Genomic DNA, 18462 nt, shown 5'->3' with positions numbered 1-18462 from the left:
AGTGGAGTTGTACCTTAGGTACAGGGGTTTTACAGGAAATTTTACAGAAGTTTGTGCTAGGCATTATGTTATTTAAATAAGAATCCCTTTCAAAAGGCACCATGTCAGCTCGCGTCTCCACTAGCGAAGAGCTGTCACAGATGGGCTGTCGTCAATGGTGGTGTGTCATCTTACACTGAATATCTGGCTCTACAGCTTGCTGCATTTCTTCTAATGAGTCTTTTCTGCCAAAAAAAAAAAAAAGTTGAGCAGGAAACCAGTTCTTTGGCAGTCACAAGCCTCTAACCATTTTTATTGAAAAGGGGTGGTCTTTGCTATTTAGTTCTAATTTCAAGGACGTTCCCTCGTTGGTTCCTACTTTTCCTGAATATGGGTGAATGTTCTTCTGCAGGTGGGAGAAAGCTGGGGCTGGGAGCAGAAAGGCCGGCCTCCCTGCTCTTTATGGTTGGTTGCACGCATATCTCTGTTTTTGAGCTGCTGGAACTCTCTGGGGAAAATGGAAGGACTCGGTCAGGTGCAGCGTTACACAACTAAAAAGCACGCAAAGTGCGGTTTCAGGTGCGCGTTGTGCAACTTGCCAAAGGTTGCTGAGCTCCTGGTGGAAGAACCGCTCAGCGTGGGCGCGATCATTTCACCATCGCTCCGGCAGGTAAGCGACCCCTCAGAAGGTAAATGAGCGGAGTTACCTCTGGTCTTAGAGCTGTCTGCTCGGATCCCCCACCCGCAGCGACGTACCTGTTGAAAGAAGGCCCCAGTTTCATGGGAGCGTTTATTGAGCAGGAAGAGCCTGTTTCTCCACCGGCTTCTACCTCGCCGGGAACAGTTACAGCTGCTGACTCATGCAAACCTCTGGCACTAATTAACCGCTGCCAGAGGGAGCAGGCAGAGGGGTGGGATGGAGACGGGTCGGCGATTGGTTTGGGGCTGAGGACGGAGGGTGGGATTTGGTGCTTCTTGTGCTCTGGGTTACAACATCTGGAGAGGACCTTCCTCCTAGGCAAGGCGCGTAGCAGCCCGGGAGGTGGGGGCTCTCGTCCGTAAGCAGGGACTGCTCGGTGTTTAGCATGTCTTTCATCCAGGTAGACAAGGACTCAGATTTTCCTCTCCAAAATCTCCCCTACGGGGTTTTCTCCACTAAGGAGGAGGTGAGTAACAGCAAACTTTGTCCTTGGGGTGGTGTAACTGTTCCGAGGCTATGAATAAGAACAGAAATTCCTGGCAACCTGGGATAAAGGAAAACTTCCCAGCCTGAGACGCTTGCACGGGCTTCCTGACTCGACAGCAAAACTGTAGCTGCCGCACTGTCTTTCTTCTTAATGTGGTTATTTTGATGACAGCTTCTTCAAAATTGCACAAAAGAAATGAAAAGTGTTAATACTTATGAGAAGTACTTTGGCTAATACATACAGTAGTCTTTGTGTGGTTTTGGCTGGTTTTGTGAAATCGTTAAATCTGCGTTTGATCCTTTCGCTCTCTCAGTAGAGGCACGGCACAGTTCGCGCTTTTTTTTTTTAACTCGAGCCTTCATTTTCTTTGTGACTGAGTGTAATCACACCGTCACCCTTAAGAAGACATGTTAAATATTTATTTTAATCTACTGTTAATTCTGTAGCGCCCAGTCCCTCTTGCACAACGTGAACTGACGTAAGGGAAAAGCGAAGGCTGAATTGAAAACACCGCGTTTGCAAGCGAGTGTTGTCTCCCGGTCTGTTAAGAGCCTGCTCTTGGTGAGTTTGTTTGGTGGCTGCAAAAGCATTAAACCAGGGCACAAAATGCGTGTTTCATTTCTGTCTTTGCAGCTGACCCGTTGTGTTTTATTGGGCATACATTTATGCAACGGTGCATTAAACATGTAAAAGCGTGTTACGTTTAAAGCTGTGCCCAAGGGCTACGGACTGAGCCAGCTTCAGGCCTTATATTTTATGATCGCATAAGAAAACGCGATTCAACCTTTCTTCCGAGGAGGTAGCTCCCAGTTCCCATTTTCATGAGAACTGAGCCCAGCTGGGCTGAACCTCACACCTCCGAGTGCCTGAGGGGATGGAGCCCTGGAGATGTGTCCTCCCGGAGAAAGGGAAACGAGCCAAGAGCCGCATCTCGGAAGGAAGAAGTGGAGGATTGATTTATCATTGCTCACGGAAACTTCATGATTATCTCCTGGTTTCTGCTGTCTCGGCTTATCCATCCGGGTTTAAAAAAAAAAAAAGAATTTAAGCTGGAAGATGGTGTTTTCTGATGTGGTATTTTCCAAAGATGAAACCGAGATGGTCCGTTTAATCTCTTCCTAGATGTGTGTGTTCTTATCTAGCAAGTTTGGATTATTTTTCTGCCTTCTCCAGTAACTGTTCTCTTCACTCAAGCCCTATGAAAAGACAGGCAAGGACTTAAGGAAATTATTTAGAAAAATAGTATTCTAAAGGTAGCCCAAAGTTTTAATGATATTAAGCTAAAGCAGTTGATGTCATTCCTGACTATCCCAGTTACAAATTAACCTGATATGACCTTTAGTTTTTTCTGCAGGAATGTTTGCTGAATAAATACTTATTATCGCATTTGGAAACTGGCTTAGAAATTAAAGGTTAAAAAATAGGTTTAGTAGCATGGATTTTCATAGATGGTTATTCCCATTTGGTGAGCTGGTTTTCATAACGACTGTAGCTAGTTTGTCTTTATTTGCCTAAAGACACGAATAATTGAAATTTGTCTTTGAACGCTGCAGCATTTTTGTAACCCCCCCCCCGTACAGCTGCGGCAGAGCCGCAGTGGGATCGTCCGTGCTGCTCCCCCGCCGTCGCCGCCGGCTCCGCACGCGCTTGGCGCCGGCCCTGCGAGAGCTGCGGTGGATGAACAGGGTCTTTGTGTCTTGGGTTGCATCTGTCCGGCGAATGCAGCCACAATCTACAGTACGTGTGGGAAGCTGTTCCTGTAGCGAGGATCTAGACTAGGGTTTGCATGCGAGTCGTGGGCTCCTTGCGTGGCGTGAGGATGGGTTGTGCAGGGCGGCCTCATTCGACGTGGTACAGAAATAACGTGGCTGAGCAAGATGCGCTGCGTTCCCGGTATCGTCAGTGGAGTCCAGAGCACCCTTCGTCTTCTGGGGAGGAACGGTGGCGCAGAAATGCCTATTTCTCTCTCCAATTACGTGGTTACGGGGATGAGATCGATCCTGCCCATAGCGTGTCTATGCTTCAGTTCCCTGCCTGTGGAAGGAGGAATAGCATTTTCCTACTTCACAGCGTATTTCAGATGTATGGGCTTATTCTGCAATGCTTGTCATTAATGAGGGTGGGCAAATACTTCTGGGAGAAAGGGGGCAGGGAAAGAAACCTCTGCTTGTTGTCCTATCCTTCCCCCCAAAGATGGGGATGAGGAGAAGGCTCTCTCCCACCCCTCAAGGTCTGCAGGGAGTCTGCAGTGATGCTCTGCCTCTAGGTCTTAACGTTTTCCAGCAGCCAGTCTCATCGACTAGCTTTTAATGGTCAGTTGCTGTGGTATCAGACCCTTGTCCCTGATGGATAAAACTCTCTGTGGTCACTGTCTTCCCCCATGCCCGCTGTGGAAGATTCGTGGGTACAAGCATAAACTTTTCTTCTCTTCCCCACCTCTTCTCGCTGCTTTGCAGCCCAGGCACAGGCTCGGGGTAGCGATTGGAGACCAGATTTTGGATCTGAGTGTCATTAAACATCTGTTCAATGGACCAGCTCTTGCCAAACATCAGCATGTCTTTGACCAGGTATTTATCAGAGTCTGTTGTTCTAATTTCCACGCACATTTTAGAAATATTCCATAAGGGATTTTAGCAACTTGTGGTGAGATAATGAACATGAACTGGAAATGGGTCGTCAGGTGGGCCCTGCTTACAGGGAAAACTTGTCACACCTGCGATAGCAAGGAGAGCAGAGGCATCGGGGGTCCAAAGGACATTGTCGCTGAAAGCTTCATCAGACTTTGGCAATGCAGGGGGCTGACACAAAGCCTAAACATTACTTCAACCCCGCTTGTGCCTTCAACACTTCATGGGAAGGAATCGGATGGGATTTTATTGACAGCGAGGTTGTGTTAAGGGTAAAGGTAAATAGAAACGATCTCTGGTTATAACTAGTTGAGATACCAAAGCCGCTAAGATCTGAAGTAGTGTGTTAGGACGGGCATGTTGCAAACGTGCAGCAGGTCCTGCTTCAGAGGACTTGTGGTGGGAGGACGGGAGCGCAGGCAGTTACGAACAGGGAGGATGGGCAATCTGGGCAGCCACCGCCGCATAACCCCGGCCCGCAGGCGTTCAACCCCGGGATGAAAGTGCAGGGCATCTTCCACGCATGCAGAGGTTAAGCAAAACGTGGTCTTTTATCTGCCGCCCCACCTCTCCGTGTCGCCTTGTCAGCCTACCCTGAACGCCTTCATGGGGCTGGGCCGGGCGGCGTGGACGGAGGCGAGGGCTTTTCTCCAGAAGCTGCTGTCAGCCGGCGAGCCAGCCCTGAGGGACAACGCGGAGCTGCGGAGAAGGTGAGGGAGCGGAGAGTGGCTGCGGCGCGCGGTGACCTTTCAGCTGTGCCCTGTATCACCTGGATCACTCGGCGATCCAAGGCACCAAAATCGAAGGTCTGAACGTGGCCACCTACATGGGAATTAATTAACTAGTTTGAGCGTATTGAGAGCTTCCTTCTCTTAGTTATGTCTCTGATTAATCCTTTAACTGCCCGCCGATCCGGGGTGTCACCCTCCGCCTGGGAACACCGAGCTCTGCCCTGGGGTGTGCCCAGACCTGCTGCCTCTCTGTGGAGGGCTGAGCTGGGCTGCCTAGGCAGGCGTGGGGCCAGGCTGGCTCTCTGACCACATCCCCTCCACCACGGCCTTCGATGAAGACGTGGCTGCAAGGGTCTCCACCTCTCCCACCTCCCCCAGCACTGCCCTGCCTGTCCCGCCTGGAGCATCTTCTGGCGTGGGGAGACCCCTCCAATTGCTCCTCAGAAACCACCTGACTTTGCTAAAACCGAATCTGTTGTCAGAAATTGGCTTCAGATACAGGGCAGCACACTGGTGTAGGAGTGGGAGGGGAGGACTGTGCTCTGCTCCGTGCTGCGCTGATGGAAAACGTGCGTGTCCATTAATCACACACCACCTTATTTGTCTGGAGTGATGCTTTAAATGCTGCAAGCGCCTGCCCCGGCAGCAAGCAGGAGCCGTTCCTCCCTGCCTTGCCGGGGTGATTTAGGCACACGTGTGCAGGAGAGGGGTTGAACCGCTGCTTGACACAGGGACCTTCCCCGAGCAGGCCCAGCAGTTTGAATCGGGCATCCCGAGAGCTACGTCCCGTAAAATCATCCTTTCCAGGCAGCAGAGGCAGCGGTGGCTTGCTCAGCTGTGCGCATGGGCATGGGGTGTTTCTCTGTGCCCCTTGGGAAACCAGCCAGCTCGCCTCGGGTGTGCCTCCCTTCCCGCTCGCACCCTGACGGATGCTCCTTTCGGTCGTAACCATCCCAGTAACAGCAGCTTGTGCAGTCATCTTAGTTTTTCTGCATCGTTTTTTTGCTGCAAGGCTTTGCAAAATAAATTAAGGAAGGAGCTAGGGGAGAGAGTCAGCCTCTTACACGCTTACAAACCACTTACAGGTGAGAGCTGCAAGTTTTTCTGAGAGCTGAAGTCGTCATTTTTTCATTTCAGAGCATTTGTACCTCAAGCTTCTGCGACAATGCACCTGCCAGCCCACATTGGTGAGCCTCCCGCAGCCGAGGGCTGCTCAGCACTGCCCTTTGCTCCCGCCTGGAGAAGCTGCTTTATTTCCAGCTTGCTCAGACAAACAGATCATAACTGTGACAGGGAATGGGTTTTGCAGGAGCCAGAAGTAGATTATTGTACATAATGGAAGGTAGGTGCTGTCTGTGGCACAAGAATAAAAGCCTGGGGAAGCTCAATAGCAGCCAGAAAATTCCTGGATGCAATTTTCACTAAATCAGGGTTGTCTGGTGCCTCATAACTGTTGTCATCAGACTGGCATCACCAAAGGCCAACTCTTGTCATCAGATTGGCATCACCAAAGGCCTTTGTGACTAGAGCCAGGGAAGAAATACTTGTTCCGTTACCAACATTTTCCCCATTTGCCATCAGAAAATAATTCAGATCTTCCAAAGTTTTGCAAGGCGGATACTCCGGCATAGCCTCATAAATGAGTATGAGTCTCCACTCCCAGACTATTACTCTGCATCCCAGATCTTACCTCCGCTCCCATGAGGCCATGGACTGCTTTGGAGTGAGTGTATCCATATAGATATACAAACATTTTCCTTTTTTTAGCAGAAATTTATATTTGGACCCAAACCGACTTGATCCAAATCACTCAAGGGTTGTGACCTTCACAGGAGCAGGGACATGAACTTGCCCATTTCCCGGCCAAGTCCTGTTCCCGCTGGGCACTTGGCTCCCGCGGGGCACAGCCCTGGTTTGGGACAAAGTCTAGCCGGGCCCAGAGGAACCGTGACGAGTTTCCATAGATGTGATACCTTCCTGCAAATAGTTTCAGGTTGAATATGACTTGTCAATAAATTGCTGGCTCCTAGCACTCGTGAGTGCTGTGAGTGAGAGCGCTGCCCTGGCAGTACGACGTTGGCTGTATCCCGCAGCTGCCAGTTAAATATTTAGGTTTCCCCTATACTGATGTTCAGCTCCGTCCTGGGCACGGTTCGTGCTTGTCCTGAGAGCAAGCACTGGCTGTATCCCCTGCTGGGGCTGCAAGATAACTTTTACTGGGCTTGCAAAACAACCTAACATAATGTAAATGCCCCCTCCCAAGTTGAGGTTTTTTTTTTTTTCCCCCCAAACCCTCCGATTTCCCATGAATCTGCTGTTTGCCGGGGATGGCAGCAGAGGGCAGCAGATGTCCTGAGCATGAGCCGATTCCCTCCAGCTGGGTACCACCGGCAAGACGAAAAGAGCAGCGGGACTTGGCTTGCCTCTGGAAAGCCGGCTGCTGCTTTATGTCCTTGTGCTTTCCCCCCCTCTTCTCTGTTGGAGGCTTCAAATAAAAGGCCAGTTTTGGCTGCATAATTTATAGCTGAACTGTTAATCGCCACCTTTATGCTATTAATTACATCCCCAAGCTAATAATATTAAATGTTGCTGCGTGCCTCTGCTTAACGCTCTTGCTGTCTCCTTTTCTGCTCTTTTCATTGCCAGCAGCGTATGATGTGCTTTAGCCCCAGCAGATGAGGGACTTTCCTACCAGTGATCCCTATTTTATGGGTTTCTTTTCATGCAGGAGATTACACTGACTTCTATTCTTCACGCCAACATGCCACAAACGTTGGGATCATGTTCAGGGGGAAGGAGAACGCTTTGATGCCTAACTGGTGGGTAGTTTGGGTTTTTCTCTGGTGCAGCATTATTTTGCATGCTTATCTGTACATATGTATAATTTTTTTAAAGATCTGAGTAGTCTTTCAGGAAAATACTGATTTCAGTTCCTAGCAGATGAGAATCTGTACTGTCAAGAGTTCAATACCAGAACCGAAAACTACATTTCCCCACCCTTAGCCGAGTCTGCACTGCATTTCGTTGCAGCAGCCGCACCAATTACGATGCAGCCCTCTGGTTCAAAGACAGATTTATCTAAGAAATTGTTTTTTGCTGAGTGACAAGAAAGCAGGGTTTAATCTCCAAGGATTTAAGTGGAGCAGTGGCACAGAAGTGCATTAAGACTGCTACCTGGCTTTGGATTATAGTTCGCTCACGTCTTTATATCAGAGCAAGTAAGGTGCAAATGTCCGCGCCCATCTATGCAGAGCTCTCTCCTCGTACCTCGCACCCCTGTGGTGCTTCCACCCCAAAAAGCTGCTCTGGATGGCGATGGTTACACAGCCAACCTGCGCTCTGTGATGCTCTTTCACAAGGCTGCACTTACCTGTGGGTTATCACGGCCGGGCATCGTCCGTTGTGGTGTCTGGGACGCCCATCCGGAGACCTGTGGGGCAAATGAGACCTGACAATGGTGAGTCCATGGTAGGCTTTTAATGTGGCTTCTTATTTCTTTTGTTTTTCCTCCACATCATAGAGTGGTGGAGAGGAAGGGTCTGGGGTGCCTTGTCTAAAGCCCAGCCTGGGGTCAGGGCAAGAGAAAGCCCTGCGTTAAGTCCCTCTTGTGTTTGCATGCCAGGCGGCATCAGCTGCTCTGTTTCTTCTGGCTGTTCCTTTTATTTCCCTACCTGCCTCCCTGTCATAAAATACTCTTTCTCCTACCCACAGATAAACCTCCAGTGTTTGGTGCTTGTAAGCGTCTGGATATCGAGTTAGAAATGGTAAGATGGGGCTTTTTTTTCCCTACCACTTGAAAAACATTAAAATAGAAACAGGGAAGAAAAGGTAGGCTTAGCTGCTTCTAAAATGAATGTCTCGGAAGGTCCATTCCTGCGTTTCCCTCTGAGCAGTCTGCGCAGCGGGCAATAAAGATTTCTGTGGAGGAAGCCTTCCCTTCTGACGAGTTGCAGGGTGCATTAGCTCACTGAGTGGTTTGCTAATGCAGCTTTCAGGCTGGAAGCAGCTCGTCTGGCCGAATCTGAGCCCTAGTGCAGCAGTCTGGAAGCAGGCAGGCGTAATTCTTTTTATCAGCCACCACAGCCCGTTATCTGGTTAGCAGGTACCTCTGCACTGCAGCCAGGATCTTTTAATGGACGCTGGGGATTTTGGAAGTACAGGCTGTCTGCACCTTGAGTCTAGAGCAGAGGGAGCCGTGAGTTCTTGGGAGGGCGATTCAAACTCCTCATCCTTCTGGCCGGAGAGATGAAAGCTGTGCTGTGGGTGTTGTAACAAAACATCCTTGCAAGGTGCATCTTCTTGTGGCTTAGTGTGGTCCAGAAGGGAGAGTTTTATAGGATTGTTCATTATGATTTATAAGATTCATATAACTTTTATATGATTTATTCCCCATCTCTTCCCTTTAAAAACAAAACAAACCCATGGAAGAAGTCTAATATTAAGGGAAATGGTACTAATAATGAACTGAAAGCTGTTAATGCTGTACGCTTTGCAGATCAATGCTGTACAGTGGGAGGCAGTCCCATAAAGTGGGGTACACAAAGTGCTGCCCTGCCTCTGCTTTGCAGCCTGAGTTTTACCGCTGGCTGCTGTGAGAGCGGATTTAGACTGAGGAAGGCTTTGGAATAAAAAACTTCCATGTTGTTGGCAGAAAGAGACAACTGAGATTCCCTGTAGAATTCCCTGCCACCCGCTCGGGCTGTACATTTTCTAAGGGAGCAAGCGCAGGCACCCAGTTCATGACCTGTTCTACTTAGCGGGCACGTTTCTCCACCTGCCTCCTCTTCCCCACTGTCGTGACAGGCTCCAGCCGCGTTCGGCATCCCCTCGGACGACTTCAAACTCTTTCCTGTTCACCGTCTGCAGCAAACAGAGTCACTTCGGTGGGCAAACCTGTTCTGCATCCGGATTGTAATTAGGAGGGACCATTTTTGCTCCTGCATTTTGACAACGTCATGCCCTTGTTTAATGACTGTCTCTTAGCAACACAGCGCTCTTACGTGTTTCAAGCCTGCCAGCTTCATGGAGGGGGAGAAAGAGGGAGTAGGCCATGGGAATTTGTCTAATTGTCTACGGGAAATGACGCAAAAATCCCATCCTGCCCAACCTCTGTTGCCTGTGCGTGTAACCCTCTGTGCAGTAAAGATTTTTAGCTTCAAAAACTTCCTTAATCAACACTTTGCTTTTCAATTTCAGGCGTTCTTTGTAGGTCCTGGAAACAAGTATGGGGAGCCAATTCCTATCAGCAGAGCCCAGGAGCACATCTTTGGGATGGTCCTTATGAACGACTGGAGCGGTAATCGGTGCTGGGGGAGCCTGCCTGGAGAGGGGGTTACAGCATCACGGGAAACCTTAGATAGGGATAAATTATGTACTTTAATAGTAGAATAGTGATCATTGAAACCACGGGGTGCGGTTGAAAGGGATGAAAATGAAATGCTGTCTGCATTTCTCAGGCTCTATCTCAATCCATCTTCGATCAATCAGTAGAACCAGAAATTGCTGCCTAATTAAGATTTATTTACTTATGAAAGAGCTAATATCAGTCTAGTTTCTTCTGGGCAGGGGTGGAGCAGCAGCCCTAAGGATGGCGATTCCAACAGAGGATTGATTTCAGTGTCAGGAGTAGGAAAAGGATTTGGCAATCACAAATCCCTCAGTCTTTGCAGAGATTTAACTAGTTGAAATTGGCCCTACGACTGGCACGGACCATTAGCTGGGTGTAAAAGCATTAACTAAACTGGGGATAAAAATACTGGTTATATGGGGATGGCCTGACTTGTTTTAATTATTGCTGACTTTTCTTCCTAATCTGGCTGGTCCAAGAAAACTGTTTTGAGGGTCTGAAAGGGATGGATTTAAATCAGGATTTGGGCACGATGGCCAGAAAAGGGTGGTGATAACACTTCCAATCCGTGTTACTCTCTCACGGGTGTGATGGCTGCACAACTCCTAGGATATGTTTAACAGCATTGCTTTGAATTTTCTCTTCCTAGCCCGCGACATCCAGAAATGGGAATACGTTCCTCTGGGTCCGTTCCTGAGCAAGAGCTTTGGCACAACCATCTCTCCTTGGGTTGTTACCATGGAAGCTCTCATGCCATTCGTGTTGCCAAACCCTGTCCAGGTTAGCAAGAGAAAGGGTTGAGATAAAGGAAAAGCAGAGCTAGAAAAGTCTCAGCAGAACTGGTAGGTCCCATCAGTAGAAATCACTGAGCCGTATCAATGCCAAGCATTGAGTTTACGAGTGTGATCCTGCTTCCAAACATATGAAGGCACCTTGGGCCCTCTGAGTTCAAATGCTCATTGATGTCACTGGCGCTGGCACGTGGTGCCCTGAGCTGTCATCCCGCCTGCTTGAGCAGGGCAGAAAAATCTTCTCCTATAAAACACCTGGAAAATAAACTGATCAGAGAGCTTCTTGTTAGCGTTTGGTAGCACTTAGCATCCAGCAAGCAGAGGAGAGAGAGTGGACTCAAGCCAAAACACTTTGTTCAGGCATTTCCAGTTGTCTGCATTATGTAGATGTTTAGTTAAAATTGAAAAAGATAATGAGGAGTCTTGCAGAGAGAACTCACCATCTTCTCTGTGCAGGCCCAGAGCAAAGGTGTGCTAGCACTGTGTTTGTTTTGGATTAACATCCACGCCGTAATGATGGAGAGGGCTTTTGGAGCCCACGTGCAGAAAAAGGAATCGGATTATATGGCTATCACATCTGTTCAGAAAGATCTCTAAAAGCGTGCGCATGAGAGCAAGGAAAGCGATAATCTGAGCACTAACAACGGTGAAGTACATGGGGTGTGCAGCACAGGCTGGTTAAACGAAGAGACACTGGGATGGCGCGTGGAATTTTTCCTTTCTGTTTGTTTAGACTGTGGTGCCTTTTATATGCTTTTAGGATCCCAAGCCGCTGCCCTACCTTCAGGATAAAGAACCCTACACTTTTGACATCAAGCTCTTTGTTGCTATTAAAGGTACGGCAATGCTGAGTGGGTTATAAAGCTGAAATTGCCAACTAAGCAATGCAGAACCACCATGTATTTCAGACAATTCGCTCTTGGCTCTGCGGTCCTCCTTTTCCATCTTTGCCCGGATTGCCTCTGTCAGAGAAAGAGGCAAAGCTCTTCATGCTCCCTGTCGGCCGTGCAGCAATGTGTCAGGGAGGGAATGCCTCCCAGATGATCAGCTTACAATGAGGAGGGTCCCCGTGGGGTCTGCCTGCATGGGCAGGGGTAAACAGGGCATGGAAAGAGCAGACGTATGTGGGATTCAGATGTTAACCCAGCTCGGGCCCCCAGCTCGTGGCCCTGCTGACCTGTAGGTCCAGGTGTTGCTCCTGTAGTAGAGCAGAGAGTAGGAAATGGGCAGCTTGATGCTACCCCGGTGCCATCCACACACTTGTCTTCTATGAAATGCTGGCCTTCATATCGATAGAAAATGTTATTACTTGTTTATTGCTAGGGATTACAGATGGATGGAGACTTCTTTTATCACTGTAAAATCAAAAGACTCCGACATCATTATCATTCATCCAACACAAACAAATTGCTTCCCTGTTTCTTATTTTTTATTTTCTGCAGGAGAAGGAATGAGCATGCCAACTACTATATGCAGATCCAATTTCAAGGTAAGACTCCAGTATCTTTTATTTGTCTGATGCCATCAGCTCCAGCCTTAGGCAATTTCAAACACTGATTTTTGCATTAGCTGAAGATCAGACCCGGTGCGTGTGTGTGTGTAGGGGACAGAGGGAAAAGAGTGGAGGGTGGTGATAGTTCATCCCTACTGAGATGGAAACACCTGAATGCTCGAGCACTGAAGAAGGGGGCAGCTCTTTCCGCTGCTCGGTTTAGGGTGCTCGGAGCATCGTAAGTGGCGTGCTCATTTGGCAGGGAGTGGTGGGAGCGGAGGACTCGCAGGCAAAGGGAATTGCCTCTTGCCGTGCCGAGGTGCAATACAGCTTTGCAGTTGCAGCTGGTGATTTAGATGCAGATTCGCTGCTGCGACACCGCTCCGAGCCCGGGTCTGCCCCGGCCCCTCTGCGGGCGGCGTGGTGGCTCTGCCTCTACAGGCTGATTCTGCAGTACCAGCTGCAGAATTTCTCAATCAATTTTATATTCACATTTGGTTCTTTGCATAGTAATTACCTTAATCAGTAAATGAGTAGTCAGCAAATCAGTAATAAGGAGATTTTTCTATAAAGTATTCTATAAAATACTGGACCTAATCGTGGATCCTGGGTCAGCGGTGCTGGCCTTAAAGAAGAAGAAGAAGAGAAATGACATCCAGCTGAAAGAAGAGAAATTTTAAGGGACTAAATTGCATGTTGAAGTATGTATTTTATATGTACATAGGAGCTCCTGGTCATCATTTAGAAAGCAATCAGCCAGGCCACAGTAACTACTGAGAATGCAGCACTAAGTAACTGTGGAGGTTGCTTTTAGGCTGCTGAAGGTTCCTGGTTAAATAAGGAAACTTTTCTTCAGGGACAGTTTTACCAGCATCATTCAGAAAATGCAGTACGTTCTGCATAGCCTAATGGCACGCCGGAGGTTTGTCCTTCATTGCTTTAGGCTCCTCTTCCTCCTTCCTCCAGCACATGTACTGGACCATGAAACAGCAGCTGGCTCATCATTCGATCAACGGGTGCAACCTCAGACCTGGAGATCTCCTGGCCTCCGGCACAATCAGTGGACCCGTAAGTGTTTAAATAATGACAGTCACTGAGAACCGGTCAGCAATCCAAACCCGACTGAGCAGGGCTTTGGGTCTAAGCCCTGTTTGATTTGAGCAGCCATGAAAATATCTGCAGTTCTTTCCTAGGCACTTTGGGCTGATGCTTTGGTAGCCCCAAAACCGCGCTGAGAAGTGGCGGGTTTTTTGTTGTTGTTGGTTTTTGTTTTTTAATCTCTCCTGTACTCCTTTCCCTAAGAACTATTTTACTGCAGATGCAAAATAATCTCTATGCACAAGCATCCACATGGCCCATTTGCGCTCTATGAAATGCAGCTTTTTTTATTTCTGGGAAGAAGGTAAAAGGTGCGTGGGTATAACTTTTAGTTTCTCTAATACTACGTATTTGGAGCTAACTTCACAAGCTGTTATCCCCCTTGAACTGCCGTATGGACAGTTGTTGCAATATATGGGTAACTTGCACTTTCTGAAACATCAAATATAAATCCTGTTCGTGCTGTCTGAAAGACGGCCTCAGGTAAGTTGTTTCCAAGTTGGGATACCTATACTTCCATTTTGAGCGTTTCTGAAGTGCTTTTTGCTTCCTTCAAGCTACTGTACCGCAGATTGATGTCAAAGACTTACAAACATTTGCCAGCTTTGCTCTTCTGAAGAACAAAATGTAAATAAAAATCTGAAACGTGACTACATAAAAGCACTGGATTTGCCGAAGTGCCCTCGATTTGTTTCCATTCTTGGCGTAGCAGGCCCAAACTACTTTCCCAGGGTTAAGCACTGTGTGAAACACACCAGATAACGGCTGTAAGCATGGCCGCTTATAGCGAGGCAAGCGATTAAAATGCAAAGGCAGGAAAGCAAGCCAACGTATCAATGAATTAAATCAACAGCAAAACTCTGTTCTGTAGAGCTAATGTACTTGTGTGTCTGCTTCCAGCAGCAAGTAGCTTAACAGCAGGACAGATACTAAGAAGTTGATTATTTGTTTATGAACTCTTGCTGCAGGAGCCGGAGAGCTTCGGCTCCATGCTGGAGCTGTCCTGGAACGGGACAAAAGAAATCCCTCTTGGCAGTGGACAGTCTCGTAAATTCCTGCAGGACGGAGATGAAATCATTTTGACAGGTAACGGCCGAACAACAGCTCTTACACCGCACCAAGGACACGTTTCCATAGATTGATCCCAGTAGCGTAAGTGCCTGGCGGGGACGTGGCCTATTCTGTACATACCTGCCACGCAAGCACGGTTGTTTCCATCCTACCTGTCAGGAGGCAAAAGCAGGTGGATAGTAATTTCCCTGCAATAAATGCTTTCTGGACTAGATCATTTGCTTTGCTAAGTACTTAATGATCTTGCTATGCCTGTGCGTGAGTCCTAAGGGGACGGTGGAGGTAGGTTTGCCTTTATGGGCGAAAATATCCTGGGACTAGAAGGAGTTGAGGTATTGTTGCCACCACAGTCCAAGTTTGCACGTGGAGCAGAGCTTGGCGAATGCTGAAAAAAGTTATTTTGCAAATAATATTTCATTTGTAGCATAGGCATATTCAATGAAGTGTGTTGCAAATCAAATGTGTGGGAAACAGCATGAAGCCTGCTAGAACAGCTGACCAGCTCCCTTCTGAAAAGGGCTGTGCTTGAGAGCTGTTTCATGCTGGGCCATGGTTTTAATTTTCATCTTGATAAACTAAGGGTTTTATGAATTAAAATCTACCACGGTGTTTTGTGATCTAAATCCCACTCCTACTCCTTTTTAATCCAAAGACTAGTGCAAAACAAATCTATTTTTTCCTTTCCTCTCATCTTGTCAACACCTTTACGACTTTGAGGTGGCAAATATTTGGCAAGCACAGCCATGAGAAACTTTTGAATCAAGCCTGTGTATGTCTTTGCTACGTCGCCTACTGAATTCTTAGAGAATATCTTGTGGGATGTTGCGCAGCATCAGATGAGACCCAGCCAGTGCCACACTTGGCTCTGAGCAACTCCATCATGCCGATGTGGTCAGAAATAGCCTGCACGGAGAACAAAATGGCTCAAGCGACGAGAAAACACTTACAAATGTGACTTAGGGCAGACAAAATGTGAGTGACTAATGCCTATGCAGCAACCTGAAGGACATGACGGTGTGATGCTAGTAGGTGTTCACATACCCGTGCCTGCTTACTCCAACCAGGACTTTTAGGATTTTTGCCAAAATAGTCTAAAATTTCTCATTTTTTTCAGAAAGCTTTTTTACAAAAGCAACTTTTTTAACAAAAAGAACTCTTCTGTGATGAAAAATAATAATAATATATATATATGGGTGTGTTCCAGTCTGCCAGTGATAGCTCTATAAGCGGTTTTGGCAGTGCTGCAGCCAGAGCCCCAGTGCCTCCTGTCCGGCAGCCTGTGCAATAGCTTTGAAAATCACATTTCTGTGAGGCGCTGCCAGTTTTGCAGAAGAAGATGCTGAGACAACTGGCGATTGAGATGTACTGGAGAGAGCTGTAGATGATGAAACCGAGGAGTCCCCAATACCTCTGACATCCTTCAGCCTCCCAACAACCCAGCGACTACTCATGCTGCAATGTGTAGGCATCTGATGCTGCTCTCCATAGGCTCCCTATGCATTCCGTGCAGAGGGACACTCCTCCAGCAATTGCCTTCCAGAGTTGCAGATCTCCCTTCAGTAACTATGCCAGGAACCCTAAATTAGGGTACAGTGGGGTATTATGAACATCCCTTTGGAGTTACGTGCTGACATCCTTATTGGCAATGAGCACCTTGCAGTTTGGGAGCTGCTGGCACAAGGTGGCCAGCTGAGGGACAAATGGGACTAGACTGTGACCCATGCTGTTCTTCATGCCCAGAACAAGCTGTGTTTCTTAAACAGTTTAAATCCTTAGCGTCTTTAATCTTTAAAGATGGCACGGTGGCATTGTTGTCAACCTGGACGAAGGCACCGTTGCCCCAGTGGGACAGTCTCGTGTTAATCGGCCTGCTGTGCTATTTTACACTGTCAACAGTTTGTGACTGTAGTGATCAGGGCATCGCGCCATTCGCGAGAGCCAGGTGCTGCTGGGGCTGTCTGCTGGGACGGTTTGGGATCTGCTCCTATTTAGTGACGTATGGCAGGTCCAGTGTCTTAAGGCACCCCTGAGGCAGAGCTAGCGCGATTGCATCCTCTCCCGAGGCTGTGCCATTCGCTCATGCCAAGTGCCCAACCCATAGTGTCTAGTCTCCTATTTCAACTTTGTGTTCTCGCTCCCCTTGCGGGAGCTATTTCAGAGCCCTAACACATAAAATGAGAGAAATATATTTTTCCCAAGAAGCACGTCTCGGGGAGGGACCATTGCAAGGGAAGGTTTGCTGATGGTGTCCTGCAGCCAGCTGCAGAAATCTGTCTGTAGCTCCTTGGCACTCTGCTCAGGCCAGTGCTGCTGGCAGCACAGAGCCTGCTTTGTTAAATGTGTTGCTCCTTGGTACTGCTCTAAATCGTAGTTGACAGCGCGGATAACTAAACTGGACCGAAATAATAAGCCGGCGCTCGAAGGAAAGCTGGCAATGAAGCCTAATGAGACAACTGGAAACGGAGCTGAGCCTTAAAGCAAGTGTCTTGCTCAAGTATTGGTTACGAATGAGGATTACCCGGCAGATGCTGGGATGGTGTCTGTGGGCAGGCTGTTATGCAAGCACTTGCAGACACTGCTGTCCTTGGAAAAGCTTCGTGTCAGCCTGGCTGTGAGAGCTGCACTGTGGGTTAGAGCTGGCAGGGTCCGTCTTCGTGCCGCAATAACTCCGGCTGCCCTGCAGCCTGAGCCCACCCATCCTCCTCTTCCTCGGAGGAGGTTTCCACTGATCCGTGCTAAGGGTGGGAATTAGGGTTAAGGTCTGTTCTGTTCAGTTCCCTCTTGGCTTCTTGAAGGCAGCTGGTTTTTTATCACACGCAGGGAAGGTGATGTATTCCATTATTTTAGGAAAATCCATCTCTAACTATGAAATCAACCTTTAAAATACAACATATGCCACTTGTGTCCTTCCGTTGATCAGCTGTTGTAGCGGAGAGCTACAGTAGGTCTCCTCAGCTGTTTCTTCCCAGAACGGTCTTCCCAGATGGGCCATAAGCCCCTGGCTGTGTCCCCTCCCCTCCTTCATCTGCAGCTTTGCTAATGGATGCTGTTTCTGGAGCAGCTCGGCTGGCCCGCGGTGGCAAGAGGCGCTTGCGGCATCTCCGTCCTAATGTCGTCTCTCCCATCGCGCAGGAGTAGGGAGAGATTGAATCGTCCCGTAGTTAGAGGTGTTGTCACAGGCCGGTAACTTCAGCAGCAGTCAGCAGACCTTCAAAGCCTGTTTATATAATAGAGGATAAATGAGTATTTTGAGTCAGATGCTGAGTTTCTCACAGAACTAAACTACTTGATTTTAGCGAGCGAAACAGATTCTGCAAGGGTAGGTCCTGCTGTTTGAGGGGGTTTAATGATCATCTTTCTGGCTATAAGCATCCCGATGTCCCAAGAGCAGTCCTAATGCCGCAGACAGAGAATGCAGATTTACTTTATTAATTGCAAGGCTGGGCCAGGCAGCAAATCAGCTTGCCAGTTAGATTGATGATGCTGCAGGTTAGGTTTAAAACCAGAAATATTGCACATCAAACAAGACGTTTGCTCTTTGATCATATTCACTGAACTTGCATATTGCTGCATTTAACATTTTGTGCTTCTTTTTTCTTTTTTTGTATTCCTGGGCTACTTGAACTCCTCCAGGTGTTCTTTTTTTACCCCTCATTGCATTTCTGAAATGTTTCCACTCATTTTTGGTCTCTTTATTCCTTTGTTCATGTTTACTCCTGGTAAAATCCTGCTGTCCTTACAGAACAAGCTGTCTGTTGTTTTCTGGCCCTAGGTTACTGCCAGGGCAACGGCTTCCGTGTGGGATTCGGCCAGTGCTCGGGAAAAATCCTTCCAGCCTTGTCGGATCCATGATGACTGGAGTAAGGGGACGTCCGAGGAGGAGGATCTCTCTCCCTGCCTCTAACAGTCATGCTGCTTTATTCAGATTTATTATTTTTATATGGGTGATTGGAATCTTATTATTTTTAATTATCAATAAATATCTTAAAGATGAATGTGGCTCTCTGGTGCAATAGGAAAAGGATTTCAACGCTAGCTTAAAATTCTTGGAATAAGAATAAAATGATTGAAATGGGAAGTGAGATCCTTAACTCTTCTACTGTATTAATAGGTTTTTTCATAATTATAAAAAGAGGCTT

The 18462-nt window shown here is 47.8% G+C and overlaps 1 protein-coding gene across 2 annotated transcripts; it reads left to right on the top strand.

The window, feature by feature from the left end:
• The first annotated feature begins 977 nt into the window (after positions 1 to 977).
• On the top strand, positions 978 to 18401 carry FAH (fumarylacetoacetate hydrolase). Of its 2 annotated transcripts, XM_076347911.1 has the most exons (14): positions 978 to 1145; positions 3623 to 3733; positions 4382 to 4503; positions 5662 to 5711; positions 7253 to 7343; positions 7884 to 7981; positions 8236 to 8288; positions 9721 to 9820; positions 10521 to 10651; positions 11423 to 11498; positions 12105 to 12151; positions 13121 to 13222; positions 14221 to 14338; positions 18096 to 18401. In XM_076347911.1, exons 1-14 carry the CDS (start codon positions 1065 to 1067, stop codon positions 18173 to 18175), a joined length of 1260 nt encoding a protein of 419 aa, XP_076204026.1. In that variant the 5' UTR covers positions 978 to 1064; the 3' UTR covers positions 18176 to 18401. The 2 variants fall into 2 exon arrangements, with proteins under 2 accessions (XP_076204026.1, XP_076204027.1); XM_076347912.1 differs by lacking the exon at positions 14221 to 14338 and having other exon boundaries at positions 980 to 1145.
• The last annotated feature ends 61 nt before the right edge of the window (positions 18402 to 18462 follow it).

This window comes from Aptenodytes patagonicus, chromosome 10 (genome assembly GCF_965638725.1).
Source record: "Aptenodytes patagonicus chromosome 10, bAptPat1.pri.cur, whole genome shotgun sequence".
Taxonomy (NCBI): Eukaryota; Metazoa; Chordata; class Aves; order Sphenisciformes; family Spheniscidae; genus Aptenodytes; species Aptenodytes patagonicus.
The sequence above is the reverse complement of the archived record's forward strand: the minus strand, read 5'-3'. Positions and strand labels throughout refer to the sequence as shown.